The following is a 19,819-nucleotide window of genomic DNA, read 5'->3' on the forward strand; positions in this document are numbered from 1 at the left end:
GGCGAGGGAAATCACACATTCCCACTGGCAGTGAGTCCTTCTTTTGCAGAAGTGGTGCAGATGCATTCGGATGATGCTTTACTGAAAAGGTCCAGGGCAGGACTGAAATATCTGCATTAGCTTGGGGTGGTGTGACAGTCTCTAGAGCACCATTCGGGGCACGAATCCTGGCTGTGCGGTGGCTCTCATCAGCCTGCTCTTAGGGAAAGGGCTGTGAAAGGCTTTGAGGCCGAAAGTGCCACACAAAGGAAGACGCCAATATGGCTGTTCCTCATTTTAGGTGCAGGGAAGGCAAACCTTCCCCATGCCAAAGCCAGGTCCTTCTGCTGGGCTGAGTGGTCTCATGTGCTGAGATGGCAGCTGAGGAGGGCACCGCGGCATTTTGACCATGCTTGTGTGGAGAGGGCAGCCCAACTCCCCACCCAGGGGAACATAGCTCTGGAGGGGAACGGAGACAAGTGTGTGTTTGTGCTCCACCTTGCAGATTGTGACAATCCACCAAGAGCCCTTTGTGTATGTGAAGCCCACGCAAGCAGATGGGACATGCAGGGAGGAATTCACCATCAATGGAGATCCTGTGAAAAAGGTCTTTTGCACTGGACCCAACGAGACCATCCCAGGTAAGTCAGTCTGGTGTTGAGCATAGTGGCTCCCTCAGCCCACCCAGCTGATGAAGACCCAAGAATGGGTCCCCAGGGAGGGTGCTCAGTCACACAGGAGGCCCAGAAGAGGAAGAGCAGAAAGGTGACAGAACATTCAGCCCCCCAAATTCCCCTGTTAGCTCAGCCTCACAGTAGTACTGTGCAGTAACTGGGCACTGGGATTCAGGTTTTTGACCCCAACAGGTGACTTTCCCACTGTCTTTCTTCTGGGTGGGCTCCAGGGCTGTTTTGGGGGGATTGCATCCCATGTTTATCTCTCTTGACATGCTCCAATCCTCTTTGCCTTGATCTCAAGCAGAAGCAAGAACCCTGAGGCACATTAGAGCCTGCCGCACTGGTATTAACAACACCAGTTTCAAACCATTCTGTTATGGAAAACTTGTTTCAGGATTAGGAGTGAGCACCTGGTGGGGTGTGTGAGCTGCTTAGCAATGCCAGGCTTGCCCAAATCCACTTGAAGTGCATCCCCTTGTCCTATCACGCTTTCCGTTGCACAGCTCGCCCCTCCCCAGCCCTGAGTTGTGTCCTGGGCTGTGTTCAACCTGACAGGTTCGTGTTAGCCCTCCTCCAGCATAGCCTGCATGCACCAAGCCCCCTCTGCCCCCTGCAGTGGGTTGGTAGCCCCAACTCTCAGCCCATCTCACTGGGACATAGCAAACCCTTTGCCCCCACCTTGCCAGCACCCCTAGGCGATGGAGGCAGTGGGAGAGGGTGGTCAAGGCGGATGGCCCTGCCTGAATAACATGATTGCATCTCATAGGAAACCAGAGCCATGCAGGTGGCTGCTCTCGCTGGGGACGGCCATGGATCCTGCATGGGGTCTCTGGCAAAGGACTGCCTCCCCTCATCCCCCCCATTTTCTCCCTCCTGCAGGACGCCCCACCGTGGCACTGTGCTGCTACGGCTTCTGCATCGACCTGCTCATCCGGCTGGCAGGGGTGATGAACTTCACCTACGAGGTTCACCTGGTGGCTGATGGTAAATTTGGTACCCAAGAGCGGGTGAGTTTGGGCAGCCTGTGATATCTCTTTGCCCGTATCGTGTGTTGAAACACCCCCAGGTCCTTCTCTGGAGCAGGGGTGGGAGGGCAGTGCGCGGGGGGTCCTGGCTGGTGGGGGGCAGGTGTCAGGGCAGTGGGCTGATCCTGCGCTTCCTCGCTGGCAGGTTAACAACAGCAACAAGAAGGAGTGGAACGGGATGATGGGGGAACTGCTGAGCGGCCAAGCGGACATGATTGTGGCTCCCCTCACCATCAACAACGAGCGGGCACAGTACATTGAGTTCTCCAAGCCCTTCAAGTACCAGGGCCTCACCATCCTTGTGAAGAAGGTATGGGCTGGGATGTTTTGTAGAATGGGGGAGGTGTCCTTTGCTCCCCAGCTTGCAGACACGTGCCATGCCTGCACCATGCCCAGCTCCCCCAGCTGCTGCCCCCTGCCCACCCCAGTGCTGCCACTGCAAATCCCAGCCTTTGCTGGGGGATACCAGCCTCCAGGTTGCTGGTTTTAATGGTGGGTCTTGTCTCAGCCACCCTGAGCCTTCCTGTGTAGTAGAGCAGGAGGAGCTCAGAGCAGGGCAGGGGCCATTGTGAGTGGAGCCAGGCAGGCAGAGTGCAGGCATGCTGGGTGCCAGTGCTGTTCACCTCTCTCCTGTGTGCTAGGAAATCCCCCGCAGCACCTTGGACTCGTTCATGCAGCCTTTCCAGAGCACGCTTTGGCTCCTGGTGGGCTTATCTGTGCACGTGGTGGCAGTGATGTTGTACCTTTTAGACCGATTCAGGTGAGTGCCCTTTGGGTCACCCAAGGGCTGGAGGGGACAGGGAGGTGCTCCTGGGAACCGTCCCCTGGGTCCCTGCACTGTCTTGCTCGGGCACAGCCCTGCAGCTCTGTGGGAGGCTCTTGCAGGAGCTAAAGCCACTTTCTCTGCCCCACCATCCCTGGAATGAGGCTTCCTGCCTCTCTGGCTACTACTAAGCTGAGAGATATGGATATGTGGGGTGCTCGACACCTGGATTTGTGGGAACATGCCTATCAGACCAGGTGCCATGCAGACGCCTGACCAAGGGGACCGTTAGCTCCTGGGCTCTGAGTTAGTCCCCTTCCTTGGCCCTCAGGCAGCTCCTCTGAAGGGCAGGGAGCCTGTCCCCCCCTCTGCTCTGTGCCCAGAGGCTTTTGCAGTTAATCTGCAGTGAGTCCTCCGTGTTGTGGTGGGAGAGGCTTGAGCTGGCCAGGATCAGATGGTCTTTCTGGCACAGAGAGAAGCATGACGGGACCAGTACCAGTGTGAGCCAGACAGGGTTGTAGATCAGCAGAGGGGACGTGCCAGGCAGTGGGATATGAGGGGTGAAAAGTGGGGTGAAGGGCTGTTTGAGGCATAGGCACGGTCTGCAGGGGTGTGATGTTGAGCTGTAATCAGGGCACTTAGGGCACAATGGAGAGCCCTGGGAACCATGATAAGGGATATGAGAAAAGCTCTCTGTCTTCCTCTACAGCCCATTTGGCCGGTTCAAAGTGAACAGCGAGGAGGAGGAGGAAGATGCCCTGACCCTCTCCTCAGCCATGTGGTTCTCCTGGGGAGTCCTGCTGAACTCCGGCATCGGAGAAGGTGTGTCACAGCACACAGCGGGACTGCTCTGCCCTGCAGCCCCAGCCCTGAGCTGGTGGGGACACAGGGCTGGGTGAGAAGCCTGTGCCCTCTTCCACTGCCTCCCTCTGTGGCAGGGCTGATGCCCTTGGGACACCTCATTCCCTGAGCCTTCCCTGGAGCTGGCTGGTAGGAGATGTGGTGATGCTGGGGGTGGCACACTTGTAACACTTCTGCAGACCACCCTGCTGCTCCTCACCATTAGTGATGGGAAACAGGTCTATCTTGGGCTGCTTCTCCGGCCCGCGGTTACCCATCCACTCAGGGTGAGACACAGCATGCCCTGGAAGGAGCTGGGTTTTTCTTTGTTTGGGCAAGGCAGAAGCTCCTTGCACAGCTGTCAGCAGAGCGGATAGATGGTGCACATCTGCAGCTGCCACTGGTCTCGTGTGGGATGGGCGCAGCTTTGGCAACCAAGTCAAGCCCTTGTCATGCCAGTCTGATCTTGCCTCTCTTCCTTCAGGTGCTCCCCGGAGTTTCTCTGCCCGTATTCTTGGCATGGTGTGGGCTGGATTTGCTATGATCATTGTGGCTTCATACACTGCCAACCTGGCAGCCTTCCTGGTGTTAGACCGGCCTGAGGAGAGAATTACGGGCATTAATGACCCCCGGGTAATGGCCTCTTGCTTCTTTTCCCCTTCCCTGTCCTCCCCTGGGCAGAGATGCAGGAGATGTCTCCAGTGGGCATCTCCTGGCTCATATAATGTGGCTTGTGGTACCCAGAGCCCTGCTTTAACATGGCTGTGGGTCTGTGCCAGAGGGTTGAGCCTCAGCTATCTCTGCCTGGGGCCGTTGCTGGTGGGTCTGAGCCCTTGTGCTGGGTGGGAATGGACAGACATGGGGAGGGATCAGCAGGAAAATAACTTGTCCAGAAATAACACATACCCAGCCAAACTGCCTGCCAGTTCCTGGAGAGCCTGCACTAACCAACGAGGAAACAATTCATTATAGATGAGTTATAACTAATGAAACTGTCCCTGCGGTGCAGTCAATACTCTCAGCAGATGCCAGCATGCCTCAAATCCATTTCCTGCTCTGGCAAGGACACAGCCACAGCTTATCAGCCCAGGCACACAGGAATGTACCCCACAGCAGTGCTGACTTGCAGCATCCCACACCCTACTGCGTCCTCTGCCCATGGCACTGCCAGCCCCATGGCATCCACAGGCCTCCTGCATCCTCAGTGCCATGGTGACCCTGTCCCATAACGTCCCCTGCCCCACCGCCGTGGTCCCAGAGCACCCACCGCCCCATGCCATCTTCATCTCTGATGAGGAGATCAAAGTCTTGTCTGGGAAGCAGGTCTCTAAAGGAGATGGGAAATTAGGAAACACAGCTTTGGGGTGAGCCAATTTGGTTGATGAAGGACAGAAGAAATAGGAACCCTGCCCTTGCCTTTCAGCTGCGCAACCCCTCGGATAAGTTCATCTACGCCACGGTGAAGCAGAGCTCAGTGGACATCTACTTCCGACGGCAGGTGGAGCTGAGCACCATGTACCGGCATATGGAGAAGCACAACTACGAGAGCGCTGCCGAAGCCATCCAGGCAGTGAGGGACAAGTGAGTGGGGCCAGAACCTTGACCAGCCGTTCTGGGAAGAGTTTCAGGAAGCTGCAGTTTGGGGGAGCAAGCAGGGCTGGTGCAAACCTGGAGGGCACTGCAGTCAAAGCATGGCTTGATGGGACCTGCCCGGTTGGTGCTGGGTGGGATCTTCCTAGTCCTGGTGCGTACCAGGTCTCTGGGTGGAGAGCGCAAGGTCTGCATGGGGAAAGGCACAGCTGGAGCCCTGACCCTGGCCATGGCCTCCACTTCTGGTCTCTGAACCTCCTTCTGTGCAAGGCTGGGTGACTTTAAATCCCATGAAAAACCCTTCACATTCCTCCTCCAAACTTTTGCCAAACCTTTTGCCTCCCAGCAGCACAGACCCTTCTGGGAGGAGGGTGATGCCAGTCAATTAGTGCTGGGAGCACCCTCGCTGCTCCCACAGTAACTGCAGACAAGCTGGGCTGCCCATCCTTACCTGCCTGTCCTCTCTCACTGTCCAGCAAGCTCCACGCCTTCATCTGGGACTCCGCGGTGCTGGAGTTTGAAGCCTCCCAGAAGTGTGACCTGGTGACGACGGGGGAGCTTTTCTTCCGCTCCGGCTTTGGGATCGGGATGCGCAAGGACAGCCCGTGGAAGCAGAACGTCTCCCTGGCCATCCTCAAGTCCGTACACAGCTCTCGTCATGGGGCTCGCCCCACATGCTGCATGTATTAGCACGCAAGTAGCCTCATGCCAGGCACTGCCACCCCACCCTCCAAACCCTCTGCAGCGACAGGGACTCTGAGGGCTGCGGTGTCGCTGCTGGTGAAGGAGACGTGCCTGAGTGGCCACGGCCTCAGCTCCAGCACGTGGGGCAGGGGAGCAGCACAGGGCTGGTGGGAGGGGACAGCAGAGCAGAGCAGCAGTGGCCACGGGCAGGGAGCAGGAGCCATGCTCGGCCACAGGAGCTGATAGAGAGTTGCCCTGGGGCCATCCAGCACCAGGCCCTCGTGTGCAGGGCACGGGCTGCAGCAGCAGGTAGGGGTGCTGCCATTTCCCCACTTCTCCCTGTGAGTTCAGCCTGGCCAACAGCACTGCACTGCCCTGTCTTGGTCTTACAGGAGCTTTTCTTTTAACTCTGGCTACTCCTGTGAGACAGAGATAAGTCAGGACCTCTGTGGAGTCCAGCTAAGGCTTTCATACCAGCATTAGCCTGCAGCATGGGGTGCCACAAGTCAGTCTGATATTATGGGTAAAAAGGGATTTCCTTGTATTCATTTGGAAATGCCCCATGTGTTGAAGACAGAGGAATGTGTTGATGGAGTAACAGGCAGCTGGGAAGCAGCAAGTGGAGGGAGGGGAGCATGCGATATTAATTTTACAGAGAGATAGGGTCAGAAGCCACCAGCGTCCTGCCCAAGATGCAGAGATAAAAGGCCTGAGAGAGTGGATGGGCAGGATATGGAAGACACAGGCAGGACCTAGGGTAATGCAGGGAGCCATGAGACCCCATCTATGGGTGGTCTCACCATGGGGATGGGTGTCAGAGGGACAGATGGGATTTGGGATAAGAACATGAGAAGCCTGGAGAGGCAGCAGGAGCCCTTGGTGTACTCCTGGGAGAGGATGTGGAAGCCCAGGGCTACAGGTGGCTCAGGAAGGAGCTAGGGATGTGGCAGGAACTGGGGGGAAAGTGCAGGGGGACCTGTGGTGGGATGTGTGCTCCGTGCCCACCTCCATCCCCACTAGCTGTTCAGGCAGAAGTGGGCACTGCAGGATTACAGTTTGTTTCCTCCCAAGCTGTGACACAGGTTACTGGGAGTCCCAGCCCTCGCTGTGCAGAGCAGGCAGCTGCCAGGCAGCAGTTTTGCTCCTGCCCTGATCTAGAGGGTGCCGGTGATCACCAGACAGGATTGGGTCCAGCATTGCCTGAGCTCCCAGGTGGCCCTGGCAGGTTGGGGGGGGGGGGGGGGCATGTGGGTGGGCACCGGGGATGTGGTTCGTGTCAGCTACCTGCACCTTCTCTCCAAGCACTCTCTGAGCACTGCCCACACACATCAGCTCCATCCCTCTCCTTGGGAACTGAGCTTACACATCGCTCTTTTTGGCAGCAGCTGGCCGGCTCGCCAGCTCTCAGACACAGGACGGTGACACCAGGCAGCTGTGGATGCCTCCTCGCACCCGCTGCACTTGGCTTGTGGCAGCGCTGGAAGTGTGCAAACAGTGATTGCAGACAGGCCCCCCACACACACGCTCTGTGCAAAAGCTGTACATGCACATGCGTGTGCACGCACACACCCCGTGGATTCGTGTGTCTGTAGGCTGCAGGCATGTGCAGAGCCCTAGGACGGAGGGCATGAAGGCACAAAGAGCATATGCCCCAGTTGCCTCTGGCTGGTCCCCGGTGACTACTCTGTCCTGTCTCCTTGTGCTTTCAGGTCCCACGAGAACGGCTTCATGGAGGATTTGGACAAGACTTGGGTGAGGTATCAGGAGTGTGATTCCCGTAGCAATGCCCCAGCAACACTCACCTTTGAAAATATGGCAGGTTTGTTCTGCAAACCTCTTTCTTCCTCTTCGCTGGGTAGCCTGCTTTCGCTCAAGACATTCTCCTCTCCGGGGCTCTCCTCTCGGGCCAAAGCTCTGCTTCTTCTGGGTTTGTGCTTTCCTAGCGCTGGGAGGCTGCTGTGTTGGGCTCCAATCCCACCTTGTCTGAAACAGCTCCACGAAGCTTCCCCCACCTTCCCTGGGGTGGCTTTGTCATCGGTGGGGCTGTCCTGCTTTGAACATTGCTCCCCTCCCTCTGCTCTGGCCAAACTGCGGCTGTCACAGTGAAATCAGAGCTGTCGCCAAGGCAGAGAGAGGGGAGCAGCACCTCGGGGGAGGCGAGAGCCGCCACGGAGGCGAGTGAGGACCCTGCTGCAGGAGGGAGCTGGCGGCGAGGGGCAGCCCCCAGCCCTGAGGAGCGTGTCCTGGCTGGCCCCGGGCAAGGGGCAGGGGGCAGGAGGAGGATAATCGATACAGAAGGGTTTTTTCTTGGTCCCCTTTTGCAAATACTGCAAGTTCCCCCAGACAGGCTCTCTCTTTGTGGCTATGTGGTGCTGCCGGTCCTTCACCCAGCCAGAGTGGTGATGCGGGATGAGGGGTGTCTGACGGGACCCCATCCTTGCTGGGCACCACAGGCCAGGGCAGAAGCACCAAGAGAGGGGACACTTTGCTCCATCTCCTCAAAACACCTCTCCCAGAATGTCAGCCCAGAGGGTAGCAGCCGGCCGTGGACAGCACAGAGAGCTCTGTGCATGGCTGTCCTTCTCGATGAGCCGAGTGGGAGCACCAGAGCTGGGTTTCTGGTGCAAACCACCCTACAGCCCCAGGGGACAGGGTCTGCCCTGGGGCTCAGTGCAGCCCCCAGCGCACCGTGCCCGCCCCAGCATCACTGCGGCGCAGCCGCTGCCCCGTGCCCGACAGACACGAGCTTGCACGGACATCCAGTGCCCCGTCACCTTTCTGCCCATCGCTGCGGGTGCCCAACCTGCAGCGCCTGCCCTGCTCTGCTGAGTTCCCCTCCCCGGCCCCTCCAGGACTGCGGGGGGGATGGCGGGGGGCCGGGGGGACCCTGGGTTGGCAGATGCTCCTGTTGCTGAGCGGGATACAGAGGAAATGAAGTGTCATGGTGCAATTTCCATTGCCCCCTGTAACTTTCCTGCTTATTTCAGGTGTGTTTATGCTGGTGGCTGGAGGTATTGTTGCCGGGATATTTTTAATATTCATAGAAATAGCTTACAAAAGGCATAAGGACGCGCGGAGGAAGCAGATGCAGCTGGCGTTTGCGGCCGTTAATGTGTGGAGGAAAAACCTGCAGGTAGGACAAACCGTTTTTAGAGCAAATCTCCAACAGGTGCGTTTTCCATTCCTTCACCAAATCAGTGAATGCAGAGCTGTGGATTAGCATGGGGCCCTCTGTCCCCCACCCTGCACCCCAGTAGCTCCAGCTGGGCGTTACTGGGTGCCTAGCAAGCGCTAGGGTAGGGTCCTTGCCTTGTCCCTGGGAGCTGCCCTTGGCCGATGCCCTCTCTCGCGGGAGGTGTTGTGCACAGCTCCGGCTGGGACAGACACCTGGCCCGAATGCCCCCAGCGGTGCTTGGGGTGGGGACTTTGCTCTGCTGGGGACCACGTGCCGGAGCCACGTCTTGCCCTGGCCACGCAAGTGGTGCCGACACGGCTCCCTCCGCGGGCGCTCGGCCCTGCCACCCGGTCCCAGCTGCGCTCACCAGCAGACGGGAGGGTTAATCCACTGCCGTTGGGCATCCCTGCCCAGTGCTCAGGTGGAGAAATGCTCCAGGGATGGTTTCCATCGCCTCCCCCTTCCTGCCCACGCCCTGGGGGGTGTGGTAGCCCTTGTCATACCCGGGACCGACTCCGAAAAAGAGGTGGTGCGTGCTCTTGTCCTTTGGAGACAAGGTCATCTCCCCACATGGGAGCCAGCAATGCCAGTGCCTGTCAGCACCAAGGCTCCCCCGGGCCCCTCCCGTCGGGCCGTTGCTCTCCCCAGCTTCCCCCATCCCTGAAACACCCCAGTGCCGCTCAGACAGGGGAGCCCGGGAGGGTCAGTGGTGCCTGGCAGTGACGCTGAGCCGTGGGCATGTCTGTGGGCCACCAGCCTCACACCTCCCTTACCCTGTTGCATTTGGGGCTGAGCCCCACAGTGCCCCCGAGCCCCAGTTTAGGGCAGTGGAGGCTCTCTCTCAATTGCCCAAGCTGCTTTTCTTCCTTGGGGAAGCAAACTGGCGTTCAAAGAGCAAGAGATCCTTTAGGCGACTAAAGGAGACTGCCGTTCGCAGCAGAGCCAGTGAATGAAAGAGAGAGAATGAGTCTTGGGGGCCCCAAAACGAGCCCGGAGCGGTGTCCCTGCGGGAGCAGCGCTGGCTGGGGCGTGTGGGTGGGCTGCCCGGGTGGAGGCGACCTGCCCGAGAGCAGCGAGGGGAAGCACGAGGCCGAGCTGCTGTATCCTGAGAGCTCGCTGGGTTCAGTTCACTGATAAGAGTCTCGGAAAAGCCATTTCTCTATTTTTGCCTTTTTTTAGTTTTTTTTTTTTTTTTTCCTTTGCTTCCAAAAAGCAGCAGCACCGAGGGGGTTAAGGCTGCTGGGACAGAGCACACTAGTCGCACTGCCATTTTTCACTTGCCAACCTTCTAGAAAATACTGCACTGGGTCCTTGGGCAGAGTCTGTGGGACTGTGAGCAAAGCATGCTGCCCTGTGGGGGTAAACAGCCTCATGGTAAAGAGCCGTTTGACATTGTAAGACTTTTCCACAGGAGGAAACGTCAGAGCACTAGTATCTGGTACATTGCTAGAAGGTAGGCAAGTGGAAAGATTTATTTGTTAAAACAAACAAACAAAAATAATGGTTTTTGGGATCACAGTTTTGCCATGGCTATTTCCTGAGATGCCATGGAAGAAAAAGACATTTCATTCCATTCATCTTGCTTTCCTTTCCGTTTGTGCATGTCCGCAAAAGAGAGAACTGAGAAGGAGGAGCAAATGTATCCCCGAGCATGCTCTACGCACCAGCGGGATACATTTTGGTTACCCCCGTGCGGTAGCAGAGCCAGACCTGGTCACTCCGTCCCCCGTCGGAAAGGTCACACTCATTGGCACGAAAGCAATTGGGGAGGAATCGTTCTCAGCGCCCGCCGCAGAGCGCGGCCGGTCCCCACGGCTCGCTGCCCCCGCACCATGGCGGCTGGTGCTCCCAGCCTGCGCTAACCAGGTCCGACTCGCTAACACCAATGGCTACATTTTTCAGTTCTGTTTCTCTTTGAGTTCATCCTGACCCCGATGACATCATAGCACTAACGCTTTGCCTCCTCCCTTTCTTTTCCTTTATTTTTTTTCCTTTTTGTTTTTCTTCCAGTTTCCGTTTTTTTTTTTTTTTTAACCTGTTTTACTTTGAAAAAAAAAAAAAAAAAAAAAACAACCACAACCAAACACCACCCACCACCAACAACCACCACGTTCGGCTTTGCACAACTGCGTCATTTAAATTTTTGAATACATTTTTTTACAGAATATTCATACAATGACTTCTCTTTCAATGCAGTCCTCTCTCTCTCTTGTGGCACTAGGATTCAGCCTCAGAAAAGGCCCTGAGCAATTTTTTTTTTTTAGTGGTAGGTGCAGCATCTCACCTCTTGGTCTAGCCAGGCTAGCAGTGGAAGCGAGGGGCAGGGCACCAGGCAGAGCATCCCCAGGAAGCGAGGTCAGCTGTGCCGGCCTGGACCAGACACCCAGGAGAGCAGGGCCACTCCCCGGAGGGGTTGCCGGCGCTCCGATGCGAGGCCAGCCCCGTAGCTGTAGCTGTGTGGTGGCCGTGCTGTAGCCGTGGGTCACGGAGGCCCTTGGAGGACTGGGAGTGACAGGACACCTCCAGTAGCTTTCTCATCTAAATGAAGGACATGACACGGGGCAGTATTCAAATAGATTTAGCGTTTCCAACAACACACTAGAGATCTAATCACTTATACATATTCATTTTAGGATAGAAAAAGTGGTAGAGCAGAACCTGACCCTAAAAAGAAAGCCACTTTTAGGTCCATCACCTCCACCCTGGCCTCCAGCTTCAAGAGACGTAGGTCCTCCAAGGATACGGTAAGAGGAAGAAGAACAATTCTGCCCTCTCTCTTTCTCTCTCTTTCTCTCTTCTGCCATCCCATCGACTGCCACACACCCATCCCGAAGCTGCCAGTGTACATGCATAGCTCATGTTCGTCACCAGTCAGTCAGTGAGTCAGTGGTCAGTCATCCCGTGTACCTGAAATGATGCTGGGATCCTGGAGGGCAGGCAGGAGGTGGCTTGGAGTCCTGTGATGAGTTGGGAGATGCAACCGAGTTTTTGTTTTGTTTTGTTTTGTTTTTATTTGTTTTCTTTTTGCCTGGATGATTTCTGATGTTCCTCTCTGTGCTTCGCTCACCTTACTGGTGCTGACCTCTTGAAACCGATGACATTTATTTATTTATTTATTTATTTCTGTTCCTGAGTGTTCCTGTACCTGTTTGTCATTGTATGCCTAAAAACAATCACCCCGATTTGATTTGGGCACCGTGTCACCTCACCGAGAGCCATGCGTGTCACATTCTCTACATGTGATTTTTGTTTGTGACGATTAGCATTCGGGACGTAGTCCTTGGCACAGGAGTGACAGCTGTCTCTGGTTATCGTCAGCAGTGATGCAGCTCTAGAAAAGAGACGCAAAGGCTTGAAAGAGGAGGTTGTTAAAGACCCAACCTTGGTTCAAACTTGTGCTTTCCGCCTCGGAGTAAAACTGCTCTCACGTAACCAGAGAAAATTTCCAAATTGCTGCCTCTAAAGCCAGCTGTTTCCAAATGTGCAAACGTGTCTGCTCGTGCTGGAGCTTCAGACACTCTTCAGCGTCAGGTTGGGCTGTTGGTCTGTCGGACTGAGCCGGTGTCCCTCTGCATGTTGCCGTCTGTTGTATGACACTCTGCACTGTGGCTACTCTGTTGTCTCGTGTGGCAGCGGCCGCTGCGTTTTGCTGCCCGACCTCCCCGCGCGACGGGCTTGCTGAAATCGCCTCCCCGGGGCGACCAGCGGGTTTCTGCCCAGGGTTGCTCAGAGCAGGCTCCCCGCCAGGCTGCCCGAGGCACAAGGCACAGCGGGGTCGGGGGGACGGCGGCAGCGGGGGGAGATGTGGCCCCCCACGGCGGGGTGGCCCGTCCCCGGCCGCAGGCTCGGGGCACCTCGGGGAGCAGCATGCGATATTGCAGGGGGTCTCGGGGCCACGGCTCTGTGTGCGAAACGGAGGCAGCTGCCTTTGACACCAATGCAGGCTCCATCCCGAGAAGCTCGTGGAGAACCCCTGGGACATGGCCCCGGGGACAGCTGAGCCCTCGGCCGGGCTCGGCTGCCACCGTCTCACGCAAAGTGCTCCTCTCGCTGTCATCTCGAAGCCTGGCAGGCATGGGGGGAGGACCCACGCTCTCCCCACTCATCCCCTGCACCCCACAGGGAAGATGGGCATCCCTTGTCATCTCCTGCACCTCCTTCATGCTCCCTGGGTGGCGCCTTGTCCCAGTGATGCCCTCATTTCTGGGGTCCCCCTTCCCAATGCTGCACCACCCGAGCAGCTCTGCGGGAAGGTTGCAGGTTCTGTCTTGGTGGGCTGAGCCCCAACCAGGGTAGAGGAGACAGTGACGGAGTGGATGGCGCAGGGGGGAAAAGGTGGGAAGAGTGAGGAAGAGGAGGGACGGATGGGATGCACGGAAAAAAGGGGAGCAAAAATTGCAGGAAGATCTGCTGGCGGGACCCTTTGCATGTCCTGAGTAAACCCCCATGTTTTGTTCTGCTTGAACCATTCCATGGTTAGAAAACCAAGGGGTCACGTCCTGGGAGAGCAGGAGCATCATGGTGCCATGAGCACCCGGGGAGAGCAGTGCCCATGGTCAGCAGAGGAGAGGGGGAGAACCCAGGAACAACGGGGCCCCTGGCATGTGGTACCCTGGTACCTCCCACATCACTCCCTCTTCAGGGAAGCATCCTGGCTCTGATCCTGCACCCTGATGTGGCATCCACCCTACGCCACACCACTCCACATCACTCTCTGCCCCAGGGTAGGAGCACCCCAATGCCCTGAGCTGACCAGGTCTCAGAGCCACCTGCACCAGAGGTCCCATGGGGGAGCGATGGAGCCGTGCTCTCCCCTGCCCTTGCCTGATGGGGGCCAGTGCAGCGTGGGGTCTCCCCATGCTTTGGGTCCCGGCCATGTTCTTCTTGGCACGTTGCTCACAGGCGAGTTGTGGAGGGAGATGGCCCCACTCATCCCAGAAGACGGCCCCCACTTTGGGGGCAGCTGCATCTGCAAGGCAGCTGTGGGCAACAATGCCCTGCTGCCTGGGAGCCTGTCACACTCTTCTGCCTGCCATGGGGTGAGGTCCCAGGACACGTTCCCCAGGGAAGCAGGCTAGTTGGGTCAAGACCAGGCTAGTGGGGCCAACATCCAAGCCAACATGGCCAAGATGGAGGGTAGCAGGTCCAAGGTCCAGCTTTTGCAGAAGGTCTGCAGTGGAGCGAGCTTTGTTGTGATATTGGGCAGACCTGCTGGTTGCTCTGCAGGGCGAGGGGCCAGCAGGAAGGTGCTGCCACCAGCTCACGTCACAGCCTGCCATTTGGTGCCCTCCGCTTCCATGCATCAGCCCTGGCTCAGAGACCCCAATGCCCTCCTGCTGTGGAAGGCCCCATGAGTACGTAGCATGCTGGGACACGTTGCCTGGGGTCCTTGTAAAGACGAGAAAGCAGCGAGGCGCTCTGTTTCATGATGCTCAGCAGAGCTGTGGGCCCACACCAGGTCTCAGATGGTCAAGGCTTGAGAGCCCATGGGGCTGGAAGGCCAGGCTGACCCCAGCCCCATGGGCTCTCCTGGCTAGCGAGTGAAAGACGCAAACCTGGTGGCCTTGCTTCTTTCCTTTTCGTTGTCGGGAGTTTTAAAAATGGATTCTGCTCTGCAGCCCTGCAGAATGGTCCCTCAGGAGTGCCAGAGAGACAGGCTGGCACCATGGAGCCAAGACAGCCCTGGGAAGCTACCACCCCACTCTGAACGTCCTAGCGCCCACCATCACCCGAGCTGCACAGCCTCTCCGCGGCACATCATCCCCACCGCCCCAGGAGGAGATGCATGTGTTCCCCATAGGCAGCTCCTGCAACTCGAATAGCACTCGCAGAGCTGACGTACTGCCATCCATCGCAGCCACCCACGATACTGCAACCCCACAGAAGCCATGTGAGACGCATAAACCACACAGACACCTTCCGAGCCGGCACATTCCGTACAGACACGTAACGAGGTGCACAGGTCCCTTAGCCCCCCCACTGCAGCCGTCATCAGCCCCCGCAGAGTCACACTGCCAGCCCACGGGCATCCCCCCCAGACACAGCATGACACACGTCCCACGTCACCGCCAAGCGAGGGCCCGGCGCTGCGAGGCGATGCTCACCCTGCAGCCCTGGGGATGGTGCCAGAGCTGGTCGAGAACCGAGGGGGTTCATGGAAAAGGTCACCTTTGCAGTGAAGGATCAGCTGTCCCAAAGCCAAACGCTTCTTGGCTGAAAAAGAACCTAGGTTTTGGCCCAAAAGAACCAAAAGTAGTTCAAGGACAACTAATTTTTTTTTTTTTTTTTAAGGAAAGTTGACATTTTCTACAGCAAGATTGCGTTTAGCTTAAATCCTAAATTTTAACTGAAAAAAAAAAAACAACCCTAAAGTTCTTCCAGAAAATCTTCCACCAGTCAGGGACTACCATATGAGCCCAGATTAGGTTGAAGTCATTTTTAAAGACATATTAAGTTCTTGTCTATATTTTCTTCCTGGTTGTCATTTAAAGTTTTTGGTGCCTTCACTTCACTTCCATACCTTAACATGTTTGAGTCTCTTCTACAGTTAATATTAATTAATTTCTTGGCTTTATAATGTTTGGTTTGGGGATAATTGCACCATCCCTGTAACATAATTTACCCTAAATTACTGATATGTGCTTCTAGCATTAGTTCTACTTTAACATAGTTTTGATATGACAGTTTTCTTGCTTTTTTTTTTCTTTTCCTTTTTTTTTTTTTTCCAGTTTTTCTTATTAAAAATTGCATGCATGAATTCTACACAAAAAAAAAAAAAAAGTAAATGAGAATGTTACCCTGTGATAACTCTGTGATTGGAGGAGATATGCTTTCAAATCAAAAGCCATGCTCTTGTATTTTAATTTTTCTGGCCAGATTCCCCACTTTGCTTGGTTATTTTAACGTTTCCCACCCCCGGAGCTGTGCAGAGAGGCCAGAACGCCCCAGCCTGCCCTGCTAGACCTCCAGCTTTCCACCACATCAGCCACACGTACACGTGCACCAAGGCACATGCACACTCACATGCACACACTGCTTTTTCCCACCCACCCCACACCCCTCGCTTGCATCAGGCAGGATATTTAACAAAGGACCTTTCTTCTGCCAGTTCCTTTTTGTATCTCGAGTTCCTCCTTCTCCACCAGTGAGTCACCCAACCTCTCCCCTTTCCCAGTCGCCTCTCCTCCCTGCAGGAATCAAGCCCCATCCCGTGAGCACATGCCTCCCGGCCATTTTGCTATGGAAAGGAGAGATTGCATTTAGTTGGAGTCCTAAATTTTGGCAAGGAGGGGGAAGCTGCACCCATTTTTGGGAGAGAGGGGCGTTTTTTGGTGGACTCATGAATAGCCACAGAAAGCTTCCCCCAGGGCGGCAGAGTGACTTCAGGGTCGCCTCGGCTGTTCTCTGTGCAAACGGGCGACGGCCAAGGTGTTGCCACTTAGCAAAGCAAGGCCACAGCAAGAAATTTCTCAGAGGCTCCATTTTAATCTTAGCTAGTCCCCTAAATGAAAGAATGATCCTGAGAGATGCTCCCTGGGTGTCAGCACTTCCCCGGCACGCGTACCAGAGAGACGGGACCATGCTGGCTCCCTCGCCTGCCCCAGCATCTCCCCACCGAGGGGTCCCGGTGAAGCACAAAACTGGGCAGAGCAGGGCATCCCCGAGGACCCCATGCAACACTTGGGGGGATCCCGGACCTCCCCCGTGGCAGGAGGCAGGGTGTAGAGCCAATCAGGGTAGCCACAGTGCCAGAGCCACCAGCGGCACCGCGGGGGCCACAGTCACCGCCGACCAATGCAAGACGGGTGAAATCCTGTCACTGAGGAGCCCCCCCGGGAGCCGAGCAAAGTGGCAGCCCTCCTGGGTAGTGTGGTGCAAGGGCCGGGCAATGTCACCGGCGAGGGTCTGCGCTGCAGCACACGAGACCCACCGAGACCCTTTCCTGCCCCAGCACCGATTTATGTCCCCAGACAGCAGAACGAGATGCTCCGTGCCACCCGCTCTCGCAGCAGGGCTGGACAGGGCTTCCAGTTCAGGGTTTGGAGTTAAGAGAGTGGAACTGGGAGAGAAAGGGAGTATGGAAGGAGGAAGGGAGAATATGACCGTCCAGTTGTAAATCCCTGCCTGAGGAGGAAGGACTTTTTTTTCTTGTCCATTGAAGGGTATTTCTGCACTCCCCATTTGTTTGCTGGTGGGGCTGCGGCTAGGGATGTCTCTCCCAGGAAGCATTTTCCAAGCTTCCCCATCCTCAAGGAGCGCAGAACCCCAAATCCAGGCCACATCCCCAACACAGGCTGTATTTTCACATTAGAAATTGACGATCGCAAGTCAACCACACCACACAGCTCCTCACCTGCATGAAAGGATAGTCAAAGCAGAGTCGTTCAAGCAAGGAGGTGAAACGCCCTGGCCTCAAAGCACAGCTTGATCTGGCACCAGAGAGATGCAGAAACCCAGCCAGACCCTCCAAACACAGGTTCAGCTGTGGACTGGGCTGATGAGTCACAGGCTTTGTTTTGTAGCTCTCCCAGAGCAGAGAGGGGCTCGCTCAGCAGGTGACGTGGCTGCCACGCTCTGCAGAAGCTGCGCCGCGCTCCTGGGTGTCCTCCCTGCCCAGCTGCAGGGTGCTTGGAGAGTGTCTGCGACGACCTCTGCACAAGCTTGGCTTGCATTGGGAAGGGCACCTCAGCCAGCAGCAGGTTTCAGGCCGTTGCATCACCCCCAAGAGATATCCTGTAGGGACACATGGGATGTAAGTAGAGGCGGGGGCAAGTGCCAGAACTGCCTAACACCTCTTTCTCCTTGTCTGTGTATTTGTGTGTTGCAGCAATATCATCCCACCGACATCACTGGCCAGCTCAACCTCTCCGATCCCTCAGTCAGCACTGTGGTGTGACCTTCTCCCCGAGGGCCATCAGTCCTTGCCCAACACAGTAGGAAGGCACAGCCAGGACTGCCTTTCAAGGGACACTGATGGGTTCTTCTGGGTGAGATGGGAGGAAAGCATCCTTCATCCATACACAGTGACTTCATTGTATATCTCCCTCCCTTCCTAGGCCTGCTGCCATGCTCGTGCCCCAGAATGCACAGCAGAACCAGGACATGGTTTGGACTTCACTGTACAGAGATAATTGCTTCCAACCAGTGCTGTTGATAATCAGTATTGCCACCGATTGGCTATGTGCAAGGGGAAGGGACTTTGAAAGGCACGTGGTGCCTGCTCTCCCGCAGCATCGGGGAAGAACTGGTGCCACACTACAAACATGTGCTTCACTTTGCAGGCTTCAGGCTTCTCAGCACACGCACGGCCCCTCAGATGCGTGTTCCACGTCTCCCACCACCCTGGAGGGCTCCCGTGTGAAGTGATCATGGTCCCGAGCGGCTGGAGCAACCGTCACGGTTTGGCAGGTTGGGCACGTGTTCCTGCTGTGCCAAGTGACCCCTGCAGCAGGGGCTGGAAGATACGTGCTCTGCTCCTCGCAGAGGATGATCCCCCTGTTCCTCCCTCCCATCAGCCTGTGGCTATGACTTGGCTCCTGTACGTGGTCTGTTTGCAGCAGGAGTGCTCCCAGCCCTGCCAGCCCACACTTCTGTGCTAAATGTGGTATCCTGGAGCTTGTAACAAGCTGTCAGCCAAGATCCTGGCTCCCCACCTCTCCTGCACAGAAGGCATCTACAGGACCTGGCCGTGGCCAGCATGTAGCTCACACACCATGGCTCTCCTGACCAGGAACATCTCCCCAGGGAATGGCTCTGGATGGTTGCATGGACCTTTAGCCGTGCTGTCTCGGCACCAGCGATGCAAGGAGAGATGTTGCTGGCCAGTCATGTCACCCCAGCAGGCACTGGCAGCTTCCCTGCCATGCTCACCTGCAGTTCAAGCTTGCCAGCAGCTCCCGCAGCAGCCCTGAAGCCCCAGCTCATGTGGCTGCATCTGCCTGAATCTGGAGACGTGGAGACCAGATCCCAGCTCAGGCGAAGGGAACCAAAAAACACGGACTGACGCCGTTCCTCCCCCCACCTTCCTCCTCTCAAGCACCCGTGCCCATGTGCCAGCATCCCTCAGCACCGTCCCCATGGGTGCTGTGAGCGAGTGCGGAGGCACCAGCGTCAGGGAAGCATCTGGCACCAGCCAGGCTGGTGATGAGCAGCTACTGCACACGCACGGGCAACATCGCATCTCGCCTCCTGCAAAGGCAGAAAACCCACTGGCAACGTGGTATCAAGCCCCAGCAGCATGAACTGCCTTTTCCTTGCCCCAGCCAAGCAGATGGGGCTTCCCTCTGAGGGTCAGCAACCTTTGCAGACAGGATTTTCAGACGGCAGCTGAGGTCTCTGAGCATCGTCCCACTGACTACAGTGGCTCCATCAAGTTCATCTCGCTCCAGCTGAGAAATTGGACCCATTCTACTTTATACGTCAATGTAACATTAATACCAAGTTTTTGCAAGAGCTCAGTAAAGTCTAGACTGGATCATGAAGTGGTTTATTCCAGTGCTGTGTGCCTCTTTCTGTCTCTGCCTTCTGGCAAAGCTGGCAGAGAGCCCTGTGCTGAATCAGAGCCTCACCCAGCACTGCTGCAGGGTTTGCAAACAGTAAAAGGTGGAGGGATGAGGAGGGACGGAGAAGCCGGCAGGGACAAAGGCCAGGAGCTGCAGGGAAGACTAGGAGGGAAGGGGCATCACCGCTTCAGGATGCCAGGCTGATGGACAACCTGAACGGCCAGTGTGGGGAGACAGGCCTGGCAAGGGGGGGGGGGGGCAGGGGGGGAAGAGTCTGAAACTGTCCAAATGCCAGCACCATGCCTGATGGCTCTCACCCTCACCCACTTCCATCCAGGGGAAAATGGTCCCCTGCCGCTGCTGTGCTCCCCGGCTCCTGGGGCTGGCCTTTGGGAACACAGGACCAACTGCAGGGATGAAGGCATCTGGGGAAGTCCCCGCACATCCACCCATCTGTGGGGAGGTTCCCGGAGGGATCTGCAAAACGGTGAAGCAGCTCCCCTGGGGGGAACTGAAGCAACATCACTCATTCACAGCATGCTCCCCATGTGCTGAGATCCCCAGCCCAGCCTCCATGGGGGTCT

General features: G+C 56.5%; 1 protein-coding gene across 15 annotated transcripts in view; it reads left to right on the forward strand.

The window, feature by feature from the left end:
- GRIN1 (glutamate ionotropic receptor NMDA type subunit 1) overlaps window positions 1-19,214 on the forward strand; it is a 40,678-nt gene extending 21,464 nt beyond the window's left edge. For 2 of the 15 annotated variants that reach the window (XM_042786517.1, XM_042786518.1), the window contains 12 exons: window positions 485-620; window positions 1,536-1,663; window positions 1,827-1,991; window positions 2,323-2,441; window positions 3,154-3,266; window positions 3,769-3,917; window positions 4,708-4,865; window positions 5,351-5,512; window positions 7,268-7,377; window positions 8,546-8,691; window positions 10,348-10,599; window positions 14,352-15,576. In XM_042786517.1, coding sequence (XP_042642451.1) covers window positions 485-620; window positions 1,536-1,663; window positions 1,827-1,991; window positions 2,323-2,441; window positions 3,154-3,266; window positions 3,769-3,917; window positions 4,708-4,865; window positions 5,351-5,512; window positions 7,268-7,377; window positions 8,546-8,691; window positions 10,348-10,599; window positions 14,352-14,555 — 1,842 coding nt within the window. In that variant the 3' untranslated portion in view covers window positions 14,556-15,576. Of the gene's footprint in view, window positions 1-484; window positions 621-1,535; window positions 1,664-1,826; window positions 1,992-2,322; window positions 2,442-3,153; window positions 3,267-3,768; window positions 3,918-4,707; window positions 4,866-5,350; window positions 5,513-7,267; window positions 7,378-8,545; window positions 8,692-10,144; window positions 10,187-10,347; window positions 10,600-11,366; window positions 11,478-14,351; window positions 15,577-17,560 lie in introns of those variants that run through there. The other 13 variants (XM_042786520.1, XM_042786521.1, XM_042786523.1 and 10 more) reach the window with 10 other exon arrangements.
- The last annotated feature ends 605 nt before the right edge of the window (window positions 19,215-19,819 follow it).

The sequence above is a fragment of the Tyto alba genome, unplaced genomic scaffold, assembly GCF_018691265.1.
Source record: "Tyto alba isolate M040663 unplaced genomic scaffold, T.alba_DEE_v4.0 Super-Scaffold_11, whole genome shotgun sequence".
Taxonomy (NCBI): domain Eukaryota; kingdom Metazoa; phylum Chordata; class Aves; order Strigiformes; family Tytonidae; genus Tyto; species Tyto alba.